This window comes from Chionomys nivalis, chromosome 4, assembly GCF_950005125.1.
Source record: "Chionomys nivalis chromosome 4, mChiNiv1.1, whole genome shotgun sequence".
NCBI classification, from domain to species: Eukaryota; Metazoa; Chordata; class Mammalia; order Rodentia; family Cricetidae; genus Chionomys; species Chionomys nivalis.
This window is the reverse complement of record NC_080089.1, coordinates 117,232,234-117,251,142: the sequence shown is the minus strand read 5'-3', so window position 1 is coordinate 117,251,142 and position 18,909 is coordinate 117,232,234. Positions and strand designations below refer to the sequence as shown.

Sequence of the window (18,909 nt, the reverse complement as noted above, 5' to 3'; positions counted from 1 at the left end):
GTCCTGGAACTAGCTCTTGTAGACCAGGCTGGTCTCGAACTCACAGAGATCCGCCTGCCTCTGCCTCCCGAGTGCTGGGATTAAAGGCGTGCGCCACCACCGCCCGGCTTCCCCTTCATGTCTTAATGGTCATTCCATGCCTCTCCTTCTCTACAGATAATTTAAATAATTTGAGACAAGGTCCTAAGATGTTGCTTAGGCTGACCTCTTAACTCTTGGGCTCAATCGATACTTTTCTCTTAGCTCTCTAAATATAAGAGTACCACTGTAGATAATTTTCCTTCCTTATTAAATTATAAATATTTAAAACTGAAATTAAGAACTTTCTTCTACAAGTACAAAAATAACTCAGTGGAGAAAATATAATAGCCTGGAAATAGACTTCAATGCATACATTAAAATTTGGAGCTATAATGAGGGAGATATCAAAAATTCCTAAAGAGAGGAACAATCTTACAGCTAGCATAATTGCCTAATTATTCTTAGGAATAATACAGTTATATTCTAAATTCCTGTGCTTGCCAAACTAAATTCCAGGTGGACTCAGTAATCTAATACAGAAGTGAAAACAATAAAAAGCAGAAAGGCATATATCCACTCTTTAAGGGGAAATGCCTGAGCTTGAAAAGAATTTTAAAAACAAGGCGTTAGTTTTAATCGCCACTGTGACAGACTCATGAGAGAAATAACTTAAAAGAAGCTCATCATAAAACACAGTTTGCCCCTGGCTCCCAGCCAGGCTGAAAATCAGCAGGAGTGGCTGGTGGTGCAGGGCTGTTTACCTCATGGTGGCCAGAAAGCTCAGAGAGGGAGATGAGAAGGCACATAGGAAGGGAGGCCTCAAAGACCTGCGTCCTCCAACCAGGCCCCGCTTCCTTAATGTTTTCACTACTTCTATGAAAAGGGACACCGGCTGGACAGAAAGCCCTCAACATAAGGGACATTTTGTATTCTATTCCTTAAACACAGAGGCGTGGTAAACCTTTGATGTCACCCATCACAAAGGAATTTATCCTCAGATGAGAAAACAGAAACAGTAATGCTTGTCAAGTCTGACGTGTAACAATGTTCCTTTTGGGATTGGTTAGATGGCTCAGTTGGTAAAGCACTCGCCACACAATCCCTAGCAACCACATAAACAGCTACGCGATAGCGCATGCTTGTGATTCTAGGGCTGTGGAAGTGGGAAGGTAGTGTTAGCTCCTGTCGCTGCCGCAGCCTGCCTCTGCAGTCAAGACAGTTATGTCATCACGGGTCACCCTGCTTCTCTTCTTTCTTATCTCCTGTCTGCCTGCCTTTCTCGTGTCCCCACTCTGCCATGACCTATTGCTTCTTCACTCTCCTGTCCCCCAGCGAACCTCTTGCACTCAGCTGTGAGTGCTGTGTCTGCTTAGTGGCGTACCTTGGCAGGGCCCGAAAGGTACCCACGTCCTTTCAGGTGGATTCCTAGGCTTGAGGGCCTGCCAGCCCTAGGGGCTGGTGAGAAACCGTCTCAAACATAAAACCAAGGTGGACAGCTCCTGAGGAACACACCTAAGGCTGGCATCTGGCCTCCACGCATGCTCTTACTCACGCAACTGTCTTGCAACTCGGACGACTGACATCTCCATAAGCCCAGCTGTGTGCTTCCAACCACCATGGAAGCAGATCTCATTGACTACTGACACCTTTACCTGAACTTCAGGCCACTCCTCCAAGTGGAACAGGATGTATTAGGGAAGGCCTAGAAATACAGCGGAGGGGGAGGGGGCAAAAACTGGGGGAGAGGAGCGCCACCTATGTGGCTACCGGGAAGCGGTCTTCCATGCTGGGCAAAGACTTTCCAGTGGGGTTGCTTTGCCCATGTCGGTAACCCCTCACTTGGGCTCTATAAGTAAGCCTAACAAACTCACTCGTTCCCTAGAGTGAGTTGAGCTGCAATTATACTTTGGTTTAGCCTTAGAAATTTGGGAGGAAGGTGTAGACATTGATCCCACCTTGCACACTCTCCCAATCCAGGAAAGGAACTTTGACACCGTCCTCATCCCGGATTCTCTAAGTAGAATTCTGGATCAGCTGGGCTGGGCTTTGTTGCCAGATACCGCCAACTTGCTCTCACGTCGGAACGAAAGTTTGAGGTGCGGTGGCACTTACGGGTTATTATCAGCGTTGAGGGGGGAGGATGAGAGAGGACGCCAGTTGGAGGCCAGCCTCGGCTACACGGTGAAACCCTGTTTAAGGAGAAAACGCAGCAAAATAAAGATGTGATGCACTGAGATCAGGCAGAATTTCAAGACTTTAAGTCCCACCCAGATCTGCGGAGCGTGCAGCTTGTTGGCAGGAACTACACGACTAGGCTGCCTTCTCGGGCGGGATCGGTGTCACGGCTGCGCGCCGTGACTTGGGAGGCCGATCAGTCGTGTCGACCGATGGGATCTGGGGTGCGATGTTTCCCGAAGAGGCGGCGGGAACCCCACCCTGGAGAAAGCACAAAGCCAGCGTGCAGGGCACCAGCAGCAGGCACGCCAATCTCCGGCTAATTCCGCTCCATGAGAAAGCTCAGCCAATCAGAGCCCTGAGTCCCTCCCGGCGGCCTGCGTGATGCCATGGAGACGGGAGGGCGTGCAAACGGTAACGGTTCCCGCCGTAGTGCAGTGTGAGTCTCGCATTTCCTCCCAGCGATCTTTCTAGATAGGATACTCTGGCTTTAGGATTGGGGTAAGGTGTGTCCGAGAATGCTTACTTCCGGCCCCAGCCCATAGAACCGGAAGCTCTATGCCACTTCCGGTCTCTTCCGGTCGTCTGCGTGTTGTCATGGAGATGGGATGGTGGTGTACAAACACAGAGGGATGCTCGGCGCTCAGATCTGAGAACTGCTCACGAGTCTCGTCTCTTTACAACTGCCCATCTCCCTTCAGGCTAGCGAGATGATTCCATAAGGGACCTGAGGTCCTTAGTGTAGCGGGATGGGCGCGCAAAGCCGCTCACTTCCGTGTCCTGCGTAGGTAGCGATCAGCCAGTCAAGGCTCCGCTCCTTTTCCCGCGTCTCGCAGGTTGCTATGGTGACGCAGAGGCCGCATCCACGCGTCCAGGGAAGCTGGTCAGGTCGCTGGGTGCCTCTGTTCCCCCTGTCCAGGCTGTGGCCGCATTGTGGAGAGGCAGAGGGCGTGGGACGCGGGTCCCCACCATCTCACAGGTGGGTGGGTAGCAGAGGCTCCATCCCTCGTTATACCCTTGATCCTCCTCATCCTCGGCAGACGCTTGACCACTTCCTTCTCGTCAGGGATAGGGGGAGCAGGGGCGCTCGTGCTTTCCTGTTCCTGAGGTGGGACGTTCGGTCGCCGCCTCCTTCAGCCCAGTGCGTCTTCATGGCCCGGGATCAACGCTGGTTGGTTGTGATGGTCGTGAGCCTCCAGCTTGGTTGATGTCCATGGTGTACTCTGGTGGTGGTGATCCTGAGCTCCCAGCCTGATGTGCGTGGTTGCGTTTGGAAAATGCTCACTCCATGCTTCAGGCTTGCTGTGGCCTGTGGGGCAGATGGTGGGAGAAAGGGGATTCCAGCCCACACGATCAGTCTCAAATGATGTAAGGAGGGGCACCTGCTGAGCTTTGCCTGCCCTGCCTGCAGCTTTTAGTCTCAGGAAGGGTCGGTTGGGTCAGCAGAATAAAGTTAAAGAGCTCCAAACTCAGAGGCTTGTCAGGTCCATCTATCTATCATGTATGTATGCATGCATGTGCACATGTGTATGTTGAGTGTTTGTGGAAGCCAGAAAATGGTATTGGATCCCCGGAACTGGAGTTCCAGGCAGTTGTGAGCCACCCAATGTGGGAACTGGGCACAGAACTCAGGTCATCTGCAGGAGCAGTATGTACCCTTAGCAGATGAGCCCTGCCTCCAGTCCACTGATACGGTTTTGACATGGCTACTTGTGTGCATTCGCGTGCATGTTCACACGTGTGGTGCATGCATGTGAGTATACTGGTGCATACTCCCGTGTGTGCAGGCAGAACAGGGTGTCAGGTGTCTTCTTCCGTCTCTGTCTGCCCTTTAGCCTTGAGATAGGTCTCTCCCTAACCAGAATCTGGCTGTTGAGACTGGACTAGCCTGCCAGTAAGCTCTCAGGTCCTTCTGTCTCTGCCCAAACATCGCTGAGATTACTCGCTCCGGCATTCACTCTGGGTTTCTATGCGCGTGTGTGAGGATTTGAACTTAAGCCCCCAAACTTGCACAATAAGCACTTACCAGTTGAGCCATCTTCTCAGCCCCCTGTGGTATTTTTTTTAATTCTATTTTAAGCGATAGTGCAGTGTGATGGGCTTCATCATGACATTTCCTGTTCATATATCATTGTGTTTTGCCTACATTTGCCCCTCACTATCCTCTCCTGCTTATCCTCTTCCTCCTCTTCCTCCTCCTCACGGGGCCCCTTGTGCCTTCACAGCATTTACGTTGAAATTTGGCATATGAGAGAAAGCATGAGTTATCGTGTCTTTCCTGCCTCTCACTACCCTTTGCCCCCACCTCTCCTTGCCTTCGGCCACTCTTTCTTCCCTATCGTGCCCATCTACTCCTGTATCCTATACATAGTATTTGTTTAAATATAGGTTATATACAAGGCTGTATATGTTCACAGCTAGAGTCCACCCAAGAGAGAAAACATGCAGGTGTTGGTCTCCCTGGCTCTGCGAATACAATTATCTTTTTCTTTTCTTTTTTTTTTTTTGGCTTTTCAAGACAGGGTTTCTCTGTGGTTTTGGAGCCTGTCCTGGAACTAGCTCTGTAGACCAGGCTGGTCTCGAACTCACAGAGATCCGCCTGCCTCTGCCTCCCAAGTGCTGGGATTAAAGGCGTGCGCCACCACCGCCCGGCTACAATTATCTTTCTGAGGATGATGTCATTTCATTCTTCCTTACTGCTAAGTAGAACACATTTTCTTCATCCATTCATCCATCCATGGGCGTCTAGGTTGATTCTACATTTTGGTTATTGAGAGCAGGGCTGCGGTAAACAGAGATGCAGAGTACCCTGTGTGTACATCCTGAGCCTCCTTAGTGTGTGCAAGTGTGCATGCATGTATGTGTGCTTGCATGTGCATGTGTATATGTTCACATAGGAGTAAAATGGCTGTTCCATAGGTGGGTCTGCCTGTTTTTTGAGAATCCTCCATAATGATGTCCTTTGACCACAGTGGTTTACTGTGAAAAACAAGAGCTTGACCCTTGTCTGCCTGTCAGTGACTCTTTGCCCAGCACTTCATAGACCAGAACTAACTAACTAGCTAACTAACTAGCTAACTAACTAACTAACTAACAACTTCTCTGTTTCTCTTCTTCCTCTCATCCTCCCCCTCCTCCTCTTTCCTTTCTCCCTTCTCTCTTCTTCTTCCCCCTCCTCTCCTTCCTCCCCTTCTCCTTCTGTTTTGTCTTTCAAGACAGGATTTCTCTGTGTAGCCCTGGCTGTCCTGGAATTCGCTTTGTAGACCAGGCTGGCCTGGAATGAAGAGATCCACCTGCCTCTGCCTCTTAAGTGCTGGGGTTAAAGGTGTGCACCCCCCGAAACCAGAACGCTTTTTTCTTGCCCGACATTCTCTGCTCAAGACTCCCTCTTTGCAATCTCCTCCCTCACCGTGTCCCCTGGTGGCAGCTTTTCAGACTGGGATGAATCTCAATGCTGTTTGAATTTGCATTTCCCTGATGGCTGATGGTGCTGAACACTTTCCGTCTATCTATCAGCCACCTGTCTTTCTTCTTCTGTGAACTCTCTGTTGATCTCATGTGATATGTGTTGATAGCAAAGGGCGTTCTGGTAAGCTGCCTTCACTCTGAGGGGATTCTTTTTGTGAGGAAGGTTTTCAGCTGATATCATTTGTTAGTTCACATGGTTCTACCCTGAGCTTGAGTTCTTTCCAGACGTCCTTCCCTCTGCTTGTCCCGTAGAAGGTTCTCCCTGTACTTTGCCAGCGGCTGCTGCTTCAGCTCATATAGTAATGTATTTGATCTGTTTTAGAGTTGACCTTGTACAGGATGAAAAATAAGGATCCATACATGTGCTGGCTAGTTTTATGTCAACTTAACACTGACTAGAGTCACGGGCGACGAAGGAAACTTTATTGAGAAAATGCGTCCATAAGATCAGGCTCTAGACAGGCGATTGTAGGTGTCCCTGAACAGGCGATTGTAGGCATTCCCCAGACTCTAAAGTTTCCCCAGCCTAAATTCCTCCTCCTGCTTACTTTCCCTTCCTGGAAGTCCCATCTGTACTTCCTCCCTGGCTATTGGCCATTCAGCTTTGTATTAGATCAATCAGGTGCCTTAGGCAGGCAAGGTGAAACAGCAGCATGTCTTTGCACAGTTAAACAGATACTCTGCAGCAATGGTGTTTCCCCATAGCAATAGCAACCCTGAGACACAGGGCTGCATAGGAGACCCTGTCTGGAAGATAAAAAGGGGTCAGGGAGAAACTGAAGATCTGGCTTAGTGGTTGAGAACACTGACTGCTCTTCCAGAGGACCTGGGTGTGATTCCAAGAGCTAACAAAGTGGTTCCCAATCTTCTGTAACTTCAGTTACAGGGGATCTGATGCCCCCCTTGGACCTCATAGGACACCAAGCACACATGTGACATACACACAAATGCAGGCAAACGCCCTACACATAAAACAAAAATAAATACATTTTGGGTTGTTTTCTTTTTCTTTTTTCTTTTTTAGGAACAAAACAGATAGACAACCCAAACACAGCGACTCTCCTCCTTCACTGGCGGTGGCATCTGAATCGGTGACAACATTTCCGTGTTCCTTGGCCGACTCTGGTGCTTGTGTTTGTCACCATCACTTCTGTTAACCTTCCAGGAGCTAGAGATGCTGTGTTGCCATAGCTGAGAAACCTACCCAGACATGGAAAACTTCATCCTGTATGAGGAGATTGGCAGAGGAAGCAAGACCGTTGTGTATAAGGGACGTCGGAAGGGGACAATCAATTTCGTGGCCATTCTTTGTACTGAAAAGTGCAAACGGCCAGAAATAACCAACTGGGTAGGTCCTGAGTGTGTCCACCTGCCTGGGGGAACCAGAATGCCAGGTGATGTGAGCTTGCATTCCCAATAGTCTGGAGGCGGCAAAGAGGGTTGAGAGTTCAAGCCAGACTGGGTTGTGTAGTCTCAAATAATAAGGGATGGTGTAGGATGCTTGCCTACCATGTGTGAGGCCCTGGATCCCGTCCCTAGAACTCAGGTAGGTAGGTGGATGGATGGATGGGTAGGTAGGTAGGTAGATGGATAGATAGATGGCAGAAGCTACTAGGCATGCTGTATCCACATCCAGTGTTTTCATCCTGGAATGAGGGCCCCATCTCTCTGTCTGGTGCCATTAGTCTTGAGTAATGAGTGTGCGTAGGCTGTTGCCAGCTCTTTTGGTTCTGGTGTAAAGAGATCTATAATAGACATTTATTTTAAGAGTTGGTATCTGAGGGCTGGCAAGATGGGTAGGTGGAGAAGTGCCTGCCACCAAGCTTGATGAACCTGAGCTCCGTCCCTGGGACCTCCGAGGTGGAAGGAAATGACTAACTCCTCTGTCCTCCATACACACACTCCAGCATGCAACCCCCTTTCGTAGACAGCATTCCTGCCAAGGTCAGAGACCAACTTTTGGGTTGTGGGTCCAGGAATTGAACTCCTGTCTTCAGGTTTGGTGGCAAGCACCTTTGCCCAATGAGCCCTTTTGCTGGCCCAGTGTGTATTCCCCATTATAGGAACACAGTTAGACTTCATTCTGGGGGAAGGAATCTGCTCACTCTGCCTACCGGTTGTTCTGCGTTAACTATAAACCTGGACACCATCCAAAATGGAGACTGAGAAAACACAGATCTGCTGGCTGTGCAGTTTGTCTTCTGCTGCACACACAGGGTGTGGGGGGAAGATGCCAGGAGGTGAGACCACCTGACTAGAAGGACAAGAAAGGGCTTGGTAATACCCGCTCCGGCTTCCCAGATTGCTGGCTGTGTAACAGAGCACAGATTACACTCTTAGCTCCTGGTTCTCTGCCCGTGGTGACAGAACAGGCAGTTCACAGCCCATGGCTCTTGGTTTTGTCCGTGTAGGTTTTTGCTCGGTAGTGTCCACTCAGGTAACGAAGGCAGTCAGTATTCTAGAAGCCTGTGCACAGCCTCCCAGGCCCTTTCCCCCCTGCCTGCAGACACTCCCTCCTGACAGTCCAGATTATCTTGTGGGTTTTAGTGTTGTGTAAACAGAGAGCCTGGGTCCCTTTGTGAAGCAGAGCTAATGTTTTGGATATTAATAGGACATAAGAATTGGAAAAGAAGCAATGGTTTTGTTGGGCATTTGGCCAGAAGCTGGTTACTGAGAGGGGAACTGTAGTGTGGAGCTGCAGGCTGCGTTCCTGCTGCCCCAGCTCACAGTCGCCTGGCTAGCTTATGCCCCAAAATAAAAACACACAAACTCTATTCATTTAAACACTGCTTGGCTCATTTCTGTTCATGTGTGTAGCACCCCAAGGTGCGCTTACTGGGAAGATTCTAGCCTACATCCATCCTGGGTCAGAGCTTCATCGTGTCTGCCTCTGAGAGGAGAGCATGGCGGCTGTCTCTCAGAGGAGCTGTCCTGCATCTTAGCTCACTTCCTCTTCCTCCCAGCATTCTATTCTGTCTACTCCACCCACCTAAGGGATGGCCTATCAAATGGGCCAAGGCAGTTTGTTTATTGACAAATGACCTTCCTCCAGGGAACAATGCCCAAGAGAAGGGCAGGGCTGACATCGATTTCTGGGAGCCCATTGTCTATACATTGGGTTGTAAGGAAGACTTTGGGGGTTTTAGTCTAGTCTAGAAGAAAATTTGGAACAGAGATGTAAAACTAAACATCACTGTACTTATTGATGCTAGGTCAGAGTGAGGGAAGGTGGAGGGGGTCTGGGTTCCTCATGACAACGTGAAGAGCATATAAAGGGATGGATGCAGACCCAGCAGGGGAGAACAGACAGCACCCAGTGTGAGGAGCGTGGAGAGGCGGATGGATGCAGACCCAGCAGGGGAGAGCAGAAGACAGCACCCAGCGTGAGGAGCGTGGAGAGGCGGCAGGCTAACCACACTCTGAGTGGCTTCTCCCCGCTTTCTGAGGCCACCGACTACAGCCCCTGGGTTTTCTGGAACTGTATTCTAGGCTCCGCCCTGCTTCTGTTAACTGACTTGCTGGGAGAAGATTCACTTTGCACATTGGTACAGCCGAGGCACCGCAGTGCCTGCCTAGTGGAGGTGGAGGCAGCTTTCTAGAACCGATGACTGTGACAGCTGGGCCTGGGGTGTCAGGGAAATAGATGCAGGGCGAAGAGAGAACTCAGCTGTGCAGCTGATGGCGTAAAGGCTTGGGGTGGAGAGGTGACTGACGAATGACCTTCAAGGCAAGGCTTCAGTGGAGACCAGCTTTGGAGCTGGGGTGTTCAAGATGGGAGGAGAAGGTAGCTCCTGCTCGTGCAGCCTGCTGTGTAAGGAAGGACCAGAGGGAGGGGTGGTGTCTGGGTGAGCATCTGAGGCTAGGGTGGAAACTTGAAATAACGTGGTCCTTCAGCATCGCCTGCCCTGGCAGTTTGCTAGGGATGGGGGAGGGGTCTGCTTGGGATTGGCATCTTGAATAAAATCCTCTGGAAGTTTCCTAGGAAATCTCAGCCAGTGATTAACAGCCCTGACTGTCCTGGGACTTGCTCTGTAGTCTAGGCTTGCCTTGAACTCACAGAGCTCCACCTGCTTCTCCCTCCTGAGTGCTGGGAATAAAGGTGTGAGCTACCACAGCCCGCCTGGGCCAGTGATTTTTAGTAACATATTGCTGCTGTCTATAGGAGGCAAGGAAGAAATGTTTCCAGCTGGGTTGCCTTGGACCATCCACGGCTTCTCCTACTATGAACATAGGTGAAGTGGATGTCAGGTCGGCCACCAGGAGCCTGTGGCAGCGACTCAAAGCTGCACTGGAGGGATAGGCTGTGTAGACAGGTGGGGAGCGCAGACAGCTGAGGCAGGTGGGGCTGAGCCCGGTTTGTGGGTGAGGTAAACACGCTAAGTTTGTCTTCAGATGATGATGTTTTCAAACTCCACTGGACGTATTGGGACTTAACGCCATTACAGCATCACGGAACACTGGCCCCTCCTGCAGCCATGGCTATTTTGCTGTTACTTTTACCCACTTACTGTAAATAGGTTCTTTGCAGTTTCCACTGGCACGCTTGTGATGATTCCTAAGGTGGCAGGTCATTAGCCTGTCCCTGTGGACGCCCTTGAGAGGCAGCACCTCTGATGGCTGCAGATAAACCCCACTCTTGGTCTGCTTTTCCACTTAGATGCCGAGTGAACGCTGTGTGTTTCTATAGGTCCGTCTCACCCACGAAATCAAACACAAGAACATTGTGACTTTCCATGAATGGTACGAGACCAGCAATCATCTCTGGATGGTGGTGGAGCTGTGCACAGGTGGGTGCGTAAGAATGCTGGCTGAGGGCGGCCATGGCGGAGGGCGGCCATGATGGAGGGCAACCATGGCAGAGGGCGGCCACGGCAGATGACATGTGGCTGAGGGCGGCCATGACGGAGGGCGGCCATGACGGAGGGCGGCCATGACGGAGGGCGGCCATGACGGAGGGCGGCCATGGCGAAGGGCGGCCATGGCGGAGGGCGGCCATGACAGAGGGCGGCCATGGCGGATGACATGTGGCTGAGGGTGGCCGTGACGGAGGGTTGAGGGTGGCCATGATGGAGGGCGGCCATGGCGGAGGGCGGCCATGATGGAGGGCGGCCATGACGGAGGGCGGCCATGGCGGAGGGCAACCATGGCGGAGGGCGGCCACGGCAGATGACATGTGGCTGAGGGCGGCCATGACGGAGGGCGGCCATGGCGGAGGGCGGCCATGGCAGAGGGCGGCCATGGCGGAGGGCGGCCATGATGGAGGGCAACCATGGCAGAGGGCGGCCACGGCAGATGACATGTGGCTGAGGGTGGCCATGACAGAGGGCGGCCATGGCGGATGACATGTGGCTGAGGGCGGCCATGACGGAGGGCGGCCATGGCGAAGGGCGGCCATGGCGGAGGGCGGCCATGACAGAGGGCGGCCATGGCTGAGGGCGGCCATGGCGGAGGGCGGCCATGGCGGAGGGCGGCCATGACAGAGGGCGGCCATGGCGGATGACATGTGGCTGAGGGTGGCCGTGACGGAGGGTTGAGGGTGGCCATGATGGAGGGTGGCCATGGCGGAGGATGGTCGTGACGGATGGCCGGTGTGACTGATCCGAGCTCATTTCCCATAGGTGGTTCTTTAGAAACTGTGATTGCTCAGGATGAGAACCTCCCAGAAGATGTCGTGAGAGAGTTTGGTGTGGACCTGATCATGGGGCTGCACCATCTCCACAGGCTTGGCATCCTCTTTTGTGACCTTACTCCTGGGAAGGTAACTTCTGAGTTTGACTTCCTGATGCCTCCTGCCTCAGTTCCAAGGCCTTCTCAATAAAATGAAGGAAACCTATGGAATCTAGGTATATTGCCTGTTTACGTAGCTTTGGGGACAGAGTCCTCCTTTGCTGCAGAGGTCTCTGATTTTTCACTTCTCGCTTTGTGTGTTATGAATAACGGGCCCAGTATCTCCTAGCCCTTAAATCCCGCTTACGCCAGTTCTGGCCACACCCTCGGTTTGACAGTGGCCTCTTGACTGTGCACTATTCCTGACTGCATGGATAGGGCTTTGTTTTCCACGAGCAGATGCCTCTGTGTTTGTCCTCGAGAGCAGTGAGACTGCTCAGCTGACTCTGGAAGCCATGTGTGACCTTGCCCAGGTCTCCTCCTCACTCTGTGGCTTTCCTCTCTGTGATGTCTGCAACATGTTAAGTCAGGGGCACCCAGCACTGTTGCGTAAGCCTCACGCTTAGGGACTGCACACATCACTGGCCTGAGTGTTTCTTGTCCCTTGTGTAGCAAAGTGAAAGCTGACTGTCCGGCTTGTGGCTTTGCTTTGTCAGCCATTTGTGTATGAAGAAGAAACTAAAAGGGAAGGGTGGGGACCAAAACAGCAGAGACTGAAAGGAAAAGTCTTCTTTTTAACAAGGAGATCTTGCAAAGCACATACTAGTTCTTGCTTGAAATATTCACAAACCTACCCCAGGTCTGCCGCCACTCAGCTGTCATTGCAGTGCAGGAAGCAGCCAGGGCAATATGCAAATGTGTGGGTGTCATTCATAGACTTTGAAGTTTGAATTTTATAGAACATCCACATAGTAAGAAATACCACCTGTCTTCTTGTGGTGGTGCACACCTTTAATCCCAGCACTCGGGAGGCAGAGGCAGGCAGATCTCTGTGAGTTCGAGACCAGCCTGGTCTACAGAGTGAGTTCCACAACAGCCAGGACTACACAGAGAAACCCTCTCTCAAAACACAAAACAAAACAAAGTGAAACAACAACATCAAAGAATACCACTCAGAGTGGAACGTGATGGCTCACGCCTGCTGGCCTAGCACTTGAGGGTCAAGGCAGGAGAATTGTCATAAGTTCAAGGCTAACCTGATGTGTGTGGTGAGTTCCAGAACAGCCTGGGCAATAGATTGAGACCCTGTCTCAAAACAAACAAACAAACAAACAAAACAGCCTAAAACAACCCCACCACCCTCCAAAAACTCACACAGTTTTTACTTACTTTAAAAAACATCTTTGTTCACCACTGTGTGCAAGCAGGTGCGGGTTGTGGGCTTTGGGCCGAGGCTGTGGTTTATTCAGAGCTCTGTGGTGTTTACTGCAGAACTTCACAGGAGGGTCTGTCGTGTGAACTACTCTAGAAAACCAGGACTTACTTGGATAGAATTGGGCAGGGTTCCTGTTTATGCCAATAAAATTTTATTGAAACACTGGCCCACCCTTAGCCTGTGTGTTACCAGTGACTGCTGTTTTGAACAACTTTGGAGCTGTGGAGTTAGGACATGCTGATGGCAGTCTGTGTCTGAACAGGTCTTCAGGGGACGCTGATGGTGAACTTAGAGGCCACTGTGGTGGGCCACCTGACATCGTTAGGAGCTTTAGTGTCCGGGACTTAGGGCCGACCTTGAACCGCTCTCAACAGAGGATCAGCAGCCCCATTACTGTTGTCCAGCAGCATTTTCAATGATGCAGCTGGAAATGATGCAGCTTCCTGGGCTGGTTCAACAATCCTCAGCCAACTTCTGATCACACAGGGCGGTGACCAACTTGAGTCAGTTCCAGCTCTTTATCTGCGAGACTTCCATGAGTCCCCCAGAGCTGAAAAAGCAGAGCCCTGCCTTCTCTGCTTGTGCATGAGAAACAGAATTCCAGGGGCTGCCGTACCCCTAGGGTCAGGCACTGGGTAGGAGGTGACCTGAGCCCAAGTCTGTAGGCCCGCACTAGCTGTGGTCCCTCAGCTTAAAACCCCACGCTACATGTCCTTTCTTGAGCAAATGACACAGGCAGGTGCGTCTCCAGACCCTCACTCACTTTGTGTGTTCTTGGGGATTGGCCTTGAGCCCTGTCCAATACCCACATCCCACAATGCACCAGGCTTGCACATCAAATGGTGTGGTTGCCTTACCTCACCTGTGCACAGCAGAAAACCCCTCCCAGTTACTCTGATTCACAGCTGTCTGACTTTGTGGGCCTAGAGCAGGAGGGCACAGAGTACTGGCCATCTTTATCTTTTATCTGCATAAAGCCACCTGCTGTTCTTAACTTTTCCACAGCCCAAGGCTCCCTGGTGGCTCTCTGGTGTCTGCAAGTGGACAGTGTCAGCTTTGATTCTGCTGTTACTAGAATGCCATCTTGACTAGGTTTTCTTGGGGGGCAGTGCCTCAGTTTTATTTAAGCCCCAACTCTCAGGATCATTTTAAAAGCATAGCATGTCAGCATTTTTCTGAGCCACGACAAGGCAAGAAGGCTGCAATGCCCTGGGCGCTGTCAGGAGTGGTCCCTCAAAAGCTGTCTCTGAAGACCCTGATGTTTTCCCCCCTTCATAGATACTCTTGGAAGGGCCTGGAACACTCAAGTTCAGCAATTTCTGCCTGGCAAAGGTGGAAGGAGAGAGTCTGGAGGAGTTCTTTGCCTTGGTGGCGGCAGAAGAAGGAGGCGGTGACAGTGTGGAAAACACACTGAGGAAAAGCACGAGAAACCGAGTCAGAGGTGAGGGGGTCGGGCACACAGGTGTCGTAACCTCAGCCACGTGCTCAGGAGACAGTGTGGGCTTTCCACTTCACCACTCACACATGTGTTGAGAAACACAGCAGGGAATTCTAGACAGACAGTGGCTTCATCCTTGGCTTGGTGTCCCTGCGGCTCTGACAGTGTCAGTAGTGAGGTCTTGGACAATGTGGACATCTTGTCACACCCGCCAGAGAAGGGCCGGGTCAGTCAGCTCTCAGAATGTGCCTGGCACACCCCAGTGACTTCTCCAGTAGGCTCAGCCCTGTCGACGGCTGATCTTTGCAGTCCAGGCAGATCTCCCGGGGCAGGAAGGTTTTACGGTGAGGTGGTGCCGGCGACATCAGGGTGACTGTGCTTGTGGCTGGGGTGGCTCAGGAGCAAAGTGCTTGCTGGATAATCAGGAGGACCTGAGTTTAGTCCCCGAAAATCCATGTGAAAAGAGCCAGGTGTGGCTGCACACATCTGTAATCCCAGTCCAGGGGAGTGGAGACAGGAGGATCCTGGGACTGGCTGAGCAGACAGTCTGATCAAACCAGTAACTTCCAGGTTCAGTGAGGGACCCTCCCTCAAAAATGAGAAAAGTGACTGAGGAGGTCACCAAATGCCAAGTCAACGTCTCGCTTCTGCTTGCATTCAATGCACATGAACCTGCATATATACCACACACACACATACCACATACACACACACACCACGTATAAACACACACACAGATACACAGACACACACACCACAAACACACAGACACTCACACACACCACACACATAGACACACATATCACACACATATACATCACACACCACACACACACAGATACACACACATACCAAATATACATACACACCACATAGAAACACAAACATACACACAGATATACACAGACACACATACACCACACAGCACACACAGACACACACATACACATACACATACAGACATACAAGACACAGGCACACACACACCATACACACACATAGTCACACAGACATACACACACACCACACACACACACACACCACACAGACATACAAACACACCACACACACACCAGACACCACACACACACACACACACACACAGGTGGATATGTGGACATGTCTGTGCCACAGTAAATGGAGGTCAGAGGGCACCTTGAAGGAGTCTGTTCTCTTCTGTTGTGTAGGTGTGGGGGACTGAACTCAGGTCATCTCACCGGCTCTCAGCAGTTCTACCCTAATGGTGCGTCTTTCCATCTCAGTGGCTCTCTGTGCTGGAAGTAATGTGGATGGCTAACTGAGCCCTTCTTTCTCGTCTTTGGTTTTCAGGCTCTCCAATATATGCAGCACCAGAAATCATAAAGGGAACCGACTTTTCTGTCACCAGTGACCTCTGGTCTTTGGGCTGTTTGCTTTATGAAATGTTCTCAGGTTTGTGTTTGGTTCATTATAAAATCAAAACTATGCCAAAAACAAGAAGAAAGTATGAGTTTAATGTGTTGTTCGTAAGGGTCTGACCTAGCAGGTATCACAAAACTGGCTTTAGACAATGTTTGTGTAAACAATTTCAACATAATTGCTTGACATTAGACTCAGGGAGACTCTTGAGCAGCCTGACATGGAGTTATTCTTCATGGTTATCTGCAGTGTTGAAGTGTGCCTGACCACAGGAGAAATGCAGTAGAAAGTCTGACTGTGGCTTGTGAGTTGGTGATTCCGCTGTGTTGGGGGTTTGCACGACCCTCGAGCACAGTGCTAACCCTGTGATTCTGCGTGTTGGGGGTTGGCATGACCCTCGGTCACGGTGCTAACCCTGTGATTCCGCTGTGTTGCGGGTTTGCACGACCCTCAAGCACAGTGCTAACCCTGCGATTCTGCGTGTTGGGGGTTGGCATGACCCTCGGTCATAGTGCTAACCCTGTGATTCCGCTGTGTTGGGGGTTTGCTCGACCCTCAAGCACAGTGCTAACCCTGCGATTCCGCTGTGTTGGGGGGTTGCACGACCCTCGAGCACAGTGCTAACCCTGTGATTCTGCTGTTTTGGGGTTGGCAAGACCCTCGGTCATAGTGCTAACCCTGTGGGAACTTGAACATTGACTTGGGAAGTTAATTTTGCATTTGAGAAGGATGAAGTACATAACCTGGTGTACTAGCCAGGGATTGCCTTTCCCCACAAATCATGTAAATCTTGGATTTATGATGGTGTAAATTCCCCGTTGAGTTCCTGTAGTTAAGGTCAGGATTACTGTGAATGGCAAAATGATTCTGCAAGTTCTTTTGATTTCAGGCAAACCCCCGTTCTTCTCAGAAACCATGTCAGAATTATTTGAGAAGATTCTGTATGAAGACCCGTTGCCGCCGGTCCCAAAGGGTAGGTGAGCACGGCTAACCATCTTCCCTGACCAGAAGCCCACCTTCTCCTGACCGGAAGCCTACCTTCTCCCAGGCTGTGTCCACCAATCGCAGCCATCAAAGCTATATGTGACAGCTGCTTCAGATCAGCACAGTTTTCCTTCTGTTTTCATTTGTTTTTCTTTCTTTCTTTCTGAGCCAGGGTTTCTCTGTAGCTTTGGAGACTGTCTTGGAGCTAGCTCTTGTAGACCAGGCTGGCCTCGAACTCACAGAGATCCGCCTGCCTGTGCCTCCTGAGTGTTGGGATTAAAGGCCTGCGCCACCACTGCCCAGCTTCCTTCTCTGTTTTCGATACTGAAAGGGAAACCAAGCCGTACTAACAGCTTCCCTCATTTAAAAACACAAATTAACACAAGAAGTTTGTGTAAAGATTTAAAGGTGTCTGTGCATGTGTGAGTATGTGTGTGTGTGTGCATGCATACATGTGCATGTTCCTGCCCTGTGTGATTATTTTAGGGTTGCTTCTCAGTAGGAAAAAAAAAATGGGGCACTTCTCAGTTCTCCTATTGGTGAGTACAAGTTCTTCTAAACAGCTGGAGGCTCATGGCACAGAACTTATCCTCAGACTGTGGCTACAGTGCCCGTATTCCGTGTGTATTGATGGCCGACGAAAGAGTGCCCAGCCACAGTGTGTGCCCACCCATGAGGTCCTCAGAATGGGGATAGCTGTGTCATGTTACAGTGCTCATTATCGCTACTTCCCTGCTGAAAATTTTCCAGAGAAAGGAGGGGTTTCCAGGATCAGAGTCTCAGGGAGCACAGGGAAAGCTAGCAGAGTTAGGAGTGTTTCCGAGAGTCAGGTCCAGCAGGTCAAAGATCTGTGTCTGCTCTGCACTGTAGTCCTCTGTGACTTGCGGGCGGTCTCGTGGTTCATGGGTTTGGTGCCGTCTGGTAAACAGTCTGAAGGCTTTAGATGCTGCTGACGGACAGTACATAAGGTGGGTGTCCATGGGCCCCTCTCATCACCTTCTCATTTCAGAAAAATCATCTGTTCACAGACTCGTCCTTCCCCAAAGCGTCTTCAGATTTCGTTAATCTGCTGAGTGGACTCCTGCAGAAGGATCCTCAGAAAAGGTGAGGACACACTGTGTGGTGAGAAGTGGAGGCCCACTCTCCTTTATGTGGGGATCAACAGAGCTTCCCCCAGTCCCTCCCTGCTCCCCCCTCTTTCTTCCTTTTTTTTTGAGATGAGGGTTTCCATGTCTGGCTCAGGTTGGTTTCTCCCCAGCCTCCTGCACTGTGATCACAGATGAATACAACCTGCACTTCCTTCTCTCTCCCTCCACCTCCTGCTCCTCTGCATCCTCCCAGGCTCCCCTTTCTCTTCGCTGTGTTCTTTGGATGTTGGAGGGAGTGTCCTTCCACTGAGCTCTGTGCAGTGTGCACACGTGGACAGTCGTGGGCTCAGCTTCCTCCAGTGCATTGCACACGTGGACAGTCGTGGGCTCAGCTCCCTCCAGTGCAGTGTGCACACTTGGACAGTCGTGGGCTCAGCTCCCTCCTGTCCAGTGCACACTTGGACAGTTGTGGGCTCAGCTCCCTCAGGTGCATTGCACACGTGGACAGTCGTGGGCTCAGCTCCCTCCAGTGCAGTGTGCACACTTGGACAGTCGTGGGCTCAGCTCCCTCCTGTGCACTGTGCACACTTGGACAGTCGTGGGCTCGGCTCCCTTCCGTGCAGCAGCGTGTGCGCACACAAGACAGTAGTGGGATTCAGCTCCATAGAGATGCTGTCTGCCACAGTGATAGACGCCTGGAAAAGCAAGTAAAGGAGAAAGCTTGATTTGGGCTCGCAGTTGAGGAAGGGACAGAGGCTTTCATGGTGGCATGGGGAGAGCAGCCAGAGTGTGAGGCAGCTGGTCACATTGTGTCCCCCGCCAGGAAGCAGAGAGCGGACAAGGAATGGGAGCAGGGTATGGAATGCCTAGGCCTGTCCACCAACCCCCTTGGTCCACTTTCTCCCAGCCAGGCCCCTCCTCCCGAAGGCTCCCCAGCATCCCTGAACAACCAGCAACAGGGAACGCCTGTGCACACGGATTCCAGGGGAATAGCTCACATCCCAACCACACAACCAGCTAAAACAAGCTTGCTCATATAGTAAGATAACGGAGGGCAGAACTGTAATTTGATAATTAGTGATTTACTTTAAAATTTCAAATTGCTGGTAGAGTCTCTTCCTACAGTGGTTGGAAAACCCAAGACCTTTTGTATTAGGCTTGGTGGATTCTAAGAGTTCTGAACTGGAAACTCCAAATTCTCAGTTTTGTTCTATGACTATTAAGGTGGATTAATTTCCTATTTAAAGAGTGACATAAAGCAGCTCCAGAGGTGACATTGGTGAGGGAGGATATGA

At 50.9% G+C, this 18,909-nt stretch overlaps 1 protein-coding gene across 3 annotated transcripts in view; it reads left to right on the top strand.

Annotated features, from left to right (window-relative positions):
• Window positions 1-2,872: 2,872 nt before the first annotated feature.
• The window catches only part of Ulk4 (unc-51 like kinase 4), a 294,534-nt gene continuing 278,497 nt past the window's right edge, over window positions 2,873-18,909 (top strand). For 2 of the 3 annotated variants that reach the window (XM_057769024.1, XM_057769023.1), the window contains exons 1-8: window positions 2,873-3,175; window positions 6,689-7,012; window positions 10,352-10,451; window positions 11,283-11,422; window positions 13,985-14,147; window positions 15,474-15,575; window positions 16,432-16,515; window positions 17,555-17,630. In XM_057769024.1, coding sequence (XP_057625007.1) covers window positions 6,875-7,012; window positions 10,352-10,451; window positions 11,283-11,422; window positions 13,985-14,147; window positions 15,474-15,575; window positions 16,432-16,515; window positions 17,555-17,630 — 803 coding nt within the window. In that variant the 5' untranslated portion in view covers window positions 2,873-3,175; window positions 6,689-6,874. Of the gene's footprint in view, window positions 3,176-6,688; window positions 7,013-9,347; window positions 9,476-10,351; window positions 10,452-11,282; window positions 11,423-13,984; window positions 14,148-15,473; window positions 15,576-16,431; window positions 16,516-17,554; window positions 17,631-18,909 lie in introns of those variants that run through there. The other variant, XM_057769025.1, reaches the window with a different exon arrangement.